The sequence below is a fragment of the Parambassis ranga genome, chromosome 3 (assembly GCF_900634625.1).
Source record: "Parambassis ranga chromosome 3, fParRan2.1, whole genome shotgun sequence".
Taxonomy (NCBI): Eukaryota; Metazoa; Chordata; class Actinopteri; family Ambassidae; genus Parambassis; species Parambassis ranga.
The window spans coordinates 24,136,707-24,145,539 of record NC_041024.1 but is presented as its reverse complement, the minus strand read 5'-3'; the positions used below and the strand labels follow the sequence as shown (position 1 = coordinate 24,145,539).

General features: G+C 40.6%; 1 protein-coding gene across 1 annotated transcript; it reads right to left on the bottom strand.

The window, feature by feature from the left end:
- Positions 1–305: 305 nt before the first annotated feature.
- On the bottom strand, positions 306–5,117 carry LOC114433141 (tryptophan 5-hydroxylase 1-like). The gene is made up of 11 exons (XM_028401504.1): positions 4,940–5,117; positions 3,834–3,977; positions 3,522–3,705; positions 3,325–3,425; positions 3,123–3,190; positions 2,278–2,474; positions 2,058–2,193; positions 1,836–1,962; positions 1,025–1,120; positions 719–852; positions 306–545 (listed from the first exon to the last, which is right to left on the bottom strand). The coding sequence occupies exons 1-11, from the start codon at positions 5,018–5,020 to the stop codon at positions 371–373; spliced, it is 1,443 nt and encodes a 480-aa protein (XP_028257305.1). The 5' UTR covers positions 5,021–5,117; the 3' UTR covers positions 306–370.
- Between the last annotated feature and the right edge of the window lie 3,716 nt (positions 5,118–8,833).

Sequence of the window (8,833 nt, the reverse complement as noted above, 5' to 3'; positions counted from 1 at the left end):
TGCAGTGTTACTTAATAGCAGATAGATACATTTTAGCATTAGACTGAGAGCTTCAGTCTATATTTAAGACATTAATTTATTTATATAGTTCACATAAATTAGCATAAAAACAGCAACAATCAGCACTGAGGCATTTCCTGATTTCCTGACATGACTGAACGGGACACATGTCTCAGGTCACATGTGTAATTGTGGCATATACAATGTTGCCATGGTTTTACTGTTACACCATTGTAAAATCAGCCGAACACTTCTATCACGATCACTGGTACCAGTGTTGAAGCGTATGGAGGGTGGGTGCTGCTTATTTAACTTTATATTTCATTGATACATTGATATTTAGGTGTCCTGTCTGTGGTGGTCCCCCTCATTAGACTCTCAGGTGTTTGCTGATCCGATTTAAGGCGTCTTCTACGATGTCCAGCTCATGCTGGATGTCTTTCACTGCAACATTAATGTTGTTGATGTCCTTAAGGATGTCCACACTCTGGGTGTACGGGTTGTACCGTACTGTGAATGGACGCCCAAGGGTCTTGGCAAACTCCCTGTAGACACAGAACAAAATGTATATCAAAGAATGCTTAAAGCAAAAAGAAAATCAGGCAGACTTTTTATTTAAGAATGGTTTTAAATGAGAGAAAAGGCCTGGGTGGACACTGCAAACGTGAGAATATAAAACTTTACCAATGGGTTATAGCTACATTAGAGTTCCACTTACCTCAGTTTGTTCTTGGCTTCCTCAAAACTTTCAGCCACATAATAGACTTGTTGGAAGGTGGTTATCATGCACTCCTGGTTACAGGTCACTGCAGGCTCAAATGGCAGGGTACTGGCCGTGCCAGACAAAACATGCTAATAGAAGAAAGGTGCGCTTTGTGTTTTAGTCACACGATATTAATAACAGCCTGCGGTTAGCAGCAGAGACATGTGAAGTGCTACAATAAGCTACGACCAGTCAGTGTAGGTGAATTCATTCAAATAAATCAAAGCTATCAAGCTGAATACAGTACAGGTCAAAGGTCACCTTAAGTTCAGCAGCAGAGGAGAGTAGTCCTGCTCCGTAGGCCCGCAGCCTGCCATCCTGCTTACACAGGCCAAACTCCACTGTGAAGAAGTAACACTACAACAAACAGATGGAGAAAATGACATCATCCTGTCCATCCTATGGCTTTCAATACAGAAGAAAATGCTGCAGCTTAATCAAGAAGTATGTCTTGGTTTGTTGCACCTGTGCAAGTTTGGTTTGTGTGCCCTGATTTGAGATAAATGTATGCCAAGATTAGACTTCAATGCAAATTTGACACGATGCGTTTTGATCTTTAAAACACATACATACAACATAATCAATATTTATATATATATTTATATTTGCAATATTTTCTGAATCTCCTGCCTCTGTGACAGTAATGCACAACTAACGTTACCTTTTTGTACATAGTATTCACTTGTTTAATTTTTCTGTGCTGAGAGTAAAGTTGAATTTTCTTTATCTGAGTTTAGTTATTTTGTGTATTTTAGTCGTGTGAAGGGAACTCACTAAGTAAGAATTTCATTGCTCAGTGGAGCCTTGGCTGTGAAGCCTATATGATGTTAAACTTCTTTAATCTTGAATATCTGTTGACTAAAAGCTGAAACCAGATTAACATTTGTTATATTGATTACTTCTGAGTATTGGTTTTGTTAGCTTGTTTATCTTTTGGATGTAAAGTGAGAAGTATGTTTGTATTGTACAGTTTGTTTGCTGTCTGTCAAAGCCTCACTTGTTTTCTTTTCATCATAGCGTAGGGTCTACAGAGCTGTGTGACACAGGTTTGAAGTTATGTGTGTTTTCTCACTGTTGCCAGTTTCTGCACGGCGTCGTCTGAAGATCCCAGTGATGCCAAACCAATCTCCTGAGAGAACTTTGCGAAGCTGGGCTCAGCCAGCAGAGGGACATGACCGAGCAGCTCATGGCAAGTATCTCTGCATCTCACACACACACACAATGAAAGATATAAACACAAAGAAACTGTGGCCATACTTTGGAGAGTATCTGCACTGTGTGTGTGCATACTCACGGTTCAGGTGTGTACAAAGGCTCTGAGCTGTGGCGCACATACTGAGTGCAGTGGAACACTCTAAAGGCCAGACCTGCTAGGAAGTCCCTCGGAGAGAGGTACCCTGCTACGGGCCGGATGATGAAGCCTGACCGCTCTGTTCACACAAACACACACCGTCTTTAAGTTCCAGACACAAATGATGTGTTTTTATCTATGATGCATGAGGCTGAGGTGCGACCTTTGAGGAAGCCTGAGACATCCTCCAGCTGGGGGATGTTGTCTTCACTGTAGTTACAGTTTTTGGTCAGCAGGGGGAGATTCTTCAGATACTCTTTGCAGGCATGGCTGGGGTATAGCTTGTTGAGCTCCCTGTACACTGTGCCCCAGGTACGCACCTCTTCTGCTGTGTAATCTACACGAGGAATAGGATCGCCACTGGGAAGGATGGAGAATACATCTTTAGAAGATTAAATAATGTGAACAACAGTTTATATTGTACCTGTTCATTTATTGGAAGTAAATGAGGGATCACATGGTAGTTTTGAACTAAAGGCTGTATCTCATCAAAACCTCTATCGATATATCTCTTATCAATATCTGAGCAAAACCTTGACTGATTCTCTTCTGATTTTCTAAAAATGCCCACTAAATATAAACATCGTCCATAGTTTGGGGAGTATTGTTTCTGGTGTTTATCCTTCTTTGTCGCTCTTCCAGATTTATTTTGGTAGTTTTCCTTGATTTGGTTACTTCCGCCTGTGTTAATCCTCCAGAGGCCCAGAGGCCATGGGGGCAAACTGCAGTTTAGGACAAGCTGTCACTTGAGCTTTATCAATTTGAGAAAGTAATATCTCTTCCTTCTGCGCGATCAATAAAGTCAAGTCAATGTCAATCTATATCTTTCTACATACTATTGGTCAAAGATCACTGTGACCTCACAAAACACTGACTTTATGACAAAACCATATACATAACATACACATTTCAAATATCTCTGTCATATGAACATTATGACATCAACCTTCCAGTACATTCACAGCATCACACTATACTTTATGCACAGAAAGATCTACAGTAACTTACTGTTTGTAGTTCATAGCCAAGTCAGCAAAATATTTTCTTCTCTTTCGATATATGGGGTCCCTAAATCCCTGCAAACAGTCACAATCTCAGTTTATAATTCTTTAGTATAACAGAAAGAAATTAGACTTTAGCTAACTTTGTCACATTCACAAGAGAAACAGACATGTATGCAAAACATATAAGAGCTGTGTCTGACACATACTGGATGATCTGCATCTAGCTCCGATCCATACATCAGGACCTTATTGGCACTCAGGTCCAAGTCAGAGATCTTCTTAGGGAACCAGGGAACTCCAAACAGATCTGAAATACAATGCAGATATAATCTGCAGTATGGAATCATGACTTCAAATATTCTGTATACACTGTAACCCTCAGTGAACATAAAATGGGGCCTACCATCATGAAGCTGAGTGGAGCCATCCACTGGAGTAATGTCAACAATATCAGTGTGGCTCCTGAGCAGCTGAGTCAGCTCCTTGAGCCGTTGGCGGTCTGTGTCACAGTCGACAAAGATCTCATAGTCTGAATTGCTTCGTTTAGATTTCCGAGACTCAATATGAACAAGGTTGACATGTTTTTCCTGCATATACACAAACGTACAGCATGTCGGGTTGATTCCAAACACAATCACAGTCAAGCTCTATCAAATTTGAGCACAGAGATAGAATAGATATAGAAATGACTTCAGATAAGAGACAAGAGACCAACCTGAAAAAGCTTAAGTGCCTCGACAAGACCACCAACTTCATTCTTCAGGGTGAATATGATGGTTGCAGAGCCTTTCAAAGAGCTGGTGGGGATTCCAGCGGAGAGGTTCCTGCAGTCCTTATTGTCCTCAGTTTTACTGCTAATCTTGTTTATTTAGAACAAAACATTATACAGAAGTTATGTCATCAAAGAAACATGCAAGTTTGTTCTTTAACACAACACTAATGAGACACATCCGCCGAGATCCACAGATCCACAGGCAGCAATATAAAAGTACAGTATATGCTGTGACATTGTGGAACCTTTGTCTCCCCCTTGTGGCAGTGAGAGTAACTACACAAACACTGCAGTTAAGCGTGTAGTATGCTGCATGTAGGTGAACTTGCCTCTGATGTGTCACAGAACGAGGTGTTGTCGGTCCAATTTAAGCAACAGCCCACAGCCCACGGTTGGTAATTTTCAGTAATCTGGGAGACATGACAGTTACTTGTGGCCTAGCTAGGTGGCTAACAGGGAATAACACTAATATCGGGGAGGATGATATTTGGAGTAGGCTATGTAGTTACTGTGCATAATAATGGTGAAGGTATAAACAAGAAATCTGTGTAAGTGTGTCTCAGTTTTCAGTGTTTCTTTCTCTTTCATGCTTTATATGTGTGTTACTGGGGACCCAAGAAAGTGCTGCACCAGGGCTGAAATCATTAGAATGAGCACAACGCCCACTGTTCTCCGTCTGTTCAGTAAGGACTGCAACAGAAAACATCTTCTTTTGGACATGAGTAGAGGCAAGTGACCTCTTCCTTGATTTCCCTCTCAGTACACAGTGCTAAGTACAACACAGGTCAGATGAACAGTTGTGAGACAGACACATTAACAAAGAGTTGTGTTGTTGCTGTGTGCGTATATTACTTGTTGTTTTGTGTCATTTGTTGCACCGTGTAACAGCCTGTTAATCATGACGACACAGTGCAATAGAGCATTCCTGGGGTTTCCGTAGCACCCAAAGGTTTTACAAAGCATTGCATTTAGATACCATTTAATACCACCTTAAATGAAATTTCAAGTTATTTTTATAATTATTTGAAGTTATTTGAGATTGTACTCACTCCATTGTCAAAGGGCTCCTCAGAGTCAAAGGGCCTTCTTCCTCCACATGTCCCCTCTCCACCTGACTTCTTTGGATACATGCCTGTCTCTAGATAAGCAGAAAGGTCATATATATATATATTGTGGATATAAACAGGAATATTTCTCAGTAAAATTGTTCTGTTCTGAGCAGAAACTACCAACAGTAAGTCCTCCTCTGTAGCAGCAGACCAAACTGCCGTCGTATTTATGAAGCAGCACAGAAGGGGAGGGAGGGAGATTAGGACGCATCATCTTTGATCAGGATGACATCATGATTCACACAGCATGCATCACAATAAAATCAAGCTTACACAGTTTTTTTTAGTTTTAAATCATAGCAAGCTAAAAGTATTTGGATTTTTAGGGTACATTTACTTTCAATCAGGACTTTCAAAATAAAAGCAAGGTGTGTAGAAATGTAGGCAGCCAGATGCACAACTAATCATGTCATCACATGAGTTGAAAGATGCACTCAAAGATGCACAAAACTATGCAGCATCCTAATGCAAATGAAAAGAAATAGTACTTCCTGTCTTGTGCAGTTCAAAAGAATTTACATGCGGTGACAGAAGAGCTCACAATCTGATCACATTCAATAGATTTAGGGCACACCACTAGTCTACTAAAGGGGCGGGGCAAGAATAAAGAACATGTGACACAGATACAGGAAGTGACTGCTCAGTATACTGTCCTGTTTTTTAACATGTTCTGGATCCTGAATCATGATCCAGAGCATTATCTAATCAAAGGGTTATAGTCTTAGAGGAAAAACAATTAGAGTGAATCATGAAGACTGCATGGTGTGTTAATGATGCTGGATTAGGAAACATCCAGTTTACAAGCCCTCGTCATTAAGAAGCAACATTAAGAGTGAAAATAATGAGGTTTCCCTCTAGAGAAAAGAAGTTAATGGGGGCTCATACTCTCTGAGGAATGTCTTGTGGCTGCATTGGTTCTCTCTGAGCATCTTGGTGCTGAGCTGCTTTTTAATGTCAAATCAAACATTTTATATGGAGTATTAATGCTGAGGATGAGGTAACATCTGCAGGTGTAGCAGTTCAAAGATTCCAGATATGTTTCAAACTATGTTACCACAGAAAGCTAGCTCCAGTTTAGCATGAATGTATAAAATTTATAGGATTGTTTGGGTTTTCCTTGTTTTCTCAATGTAAACCTTAGCTTTCTGCCGGCACTGTTAAGCAAGAACCTTTGTGCAGTGTGTCACCACAGAACAGCAAACATGGGAATTTACTCTGAAAAATGAAAACAGTTTGTACACAGTATAAAGACAATATGTATAGTTACAGTTCTGCACAGGCACGGCTTATCTCACACTAGCCGGAGCTGCGTGAGGTCTCTTTTAAGACGTCTGCAGGATATCCTCCATCAGTCCTCTGATTCATTGCAGAGGAGCTTTTTGCTGCTGTGGCACTGAAGCACAACACATTCCCTGTCTCACATGTGGTACTATTTAGATTTCTTGGTACATTACTGGCTCATTCATCCATCTATCCATCCATTCATTCGTTCCTGTGTGGCAACATTTTTATCACACATGATCATTTCTTCCACTCATGATGCGATTCTATAAAGTAGCTAGTGATGTTTCAGTGTCGGCCTGATGCATGCTGTACTGTACTTTTATTTACGTATATTCCTCAAACTGCATGTGCAATGGTCTTTGCTCCACGGCTGTGGGTACACCACATGCCCATTTTGGACATTGAATGTATCTATAATGGAGAAGTGTGCGGTTATAGCAAGAGACAGGAAGTCTTGGCTACTATAATTACTTGAAATGATCTCCAGGAGGCTCCATATGAAATCAGGTGCATTTAAACACATTCAGAGCCGGATCTGACCTTCATCAACTCTCTGACATGAACATGAGTGATGCATGTGACCAGTACTGAGTTAGTGCAGCCAGGATTAGCTGAGAGGTTAACCTGACCTTCAGGTTTCAGGGGGTGTAACAAACAGGCTGCAATATTTGGCAGAGCTGAATTAGAGCCTGCTAATATTTGCCATCAAGGACAATAGAAACAGAGTGCAAAGTTCTGCACCCCCCATGTAAATGTTACCTACCTGACCTTCATACTCAGTCTAATTTGTAATGGTGTAACATCATTTCATCAAAGAGAGTCTGCAGGACTATACAAACAGAGGGTGCACTATTCAGCAGAGCTGTCCTTGGACCTGCTGAGATTTGAACCCCCTGCTAGATCATGTGATATAGTCTTGATCTAGCAGGGGTCTTCCTCTCAGCCTTATGCACAGAGGTTACTTTCTACATGTGAATTGCTGCATGTCAAATTGTTTCATTGCTGGAAGTACAGTAGCATAATATAAAGAAAGACTCTACGGGGCCCATAAACAATAAAGGCGTGGCTGTCTAATTGTATAAACAGAGAGTAGATGGATCTGGGTCTAAGGCTGCCATTCATCACAGCTCAAAGAAACTCCACCAAGGTCAGGTTAACCTCTCTGCTAATCCTGGCTGCACTAACTCAGTACTGGTCACATGCATCACTCATGTTCATGTCAGAGAGTTGATGAAGGTCAGATCCGGCTCTGAATGTGTTTAAATGCACCTGATTTCATATGGAGCCTCCTGGAGATCATTTCAAGTAATTATAGTAGCCAAGACTTCCTGTCTCTTGCTATAACCGCACACTTCTCCATTATAGATACATTCAATGTCCAAAATGGGCATGTGGTGTACCCACAGCCGTGGAGCAAAGACCATTGCACATGCAGTTTGAGGAATAATACGTAAATAAAAGTACAGTACAGCATGCATCAGGCCAACACTGAAACATCACTAGCTACTTTATAGAATCAAATCATGAGTGGAAGAAATGATCATGTGTGGTAAAAATGTTACCACACAGGAACGAATGAATGGATGGATAGATGGATGAATGAGCCAGTAATGTACCAAGAAATCTAAATAGTACCACATGTGAGACAGGGAATGTGTTGTGCTTCAGTGCCACAGCAGCAAAAAGCTCCTCTGCAATGAATCAGAGGACTGATGGAGACGTCTTAAAAGAGACCTCACGCAGCTCCGGCTAGTGTGAGATAAGCCGTGCCTGTGCAGAACTGTAACTATACATATTGTCTTTATACTGTCTGTACAAACTGTTTTCATTTTTCAGGGTAAATTCCCATGTTTGCTGTTCTGTGGTGACACACTGCACGAAGGTTCTTGCTTAACAGTGCCGGCAGAAAGCTAAGGTTTACATTGAGAAAACAAGGAAAACCCAAACAATCCTATAAATGTTATACATTCATGCTAAACTGGAGCTAGCTTTCTGTGGTAACATAGTTTGAAACATATCTGGAATCTTTGAACTGCTACACCTGCAGATGTTACCTCATCCTCAGCATTAATACTCCATATAAAATGTTTGATTTGACATTAAAAAGCAGCTCAGCACCAAGATGCTCAGAGAGAACCAATGCAGCCACAAGACATTCCTCAGAGAGTATGAGCCCCCATTAACTTCTTTTCTCTAGAGGGAAACCTCATTATTTTCACTCTTAATGTTGCTTCTTGATGATGAGGGCTTGTAAACTGGAAATTCTTTTGAACATTATTCTGACCTGCACAAGACAGGAAGTACTATTTCTTTTCATTTGCATTAGGATGCTGCATAGTTTTGTGCATCTTTCAACTCATGTGATGACATGATTAGTTGTGCATCTGGCTGCCTACATTTCTACACACCTTGCTTTTATTTTGAAAGTCCTGATTGAAAGTAAATGTACCCTAAAAATCCAAATACTTTTAGCTTGCTATGATTTAAAACTAAAAAAAACTGTGTAAGCTTGATTTTATTGTGATGCATGCTGTGTGAATCATGATGTCA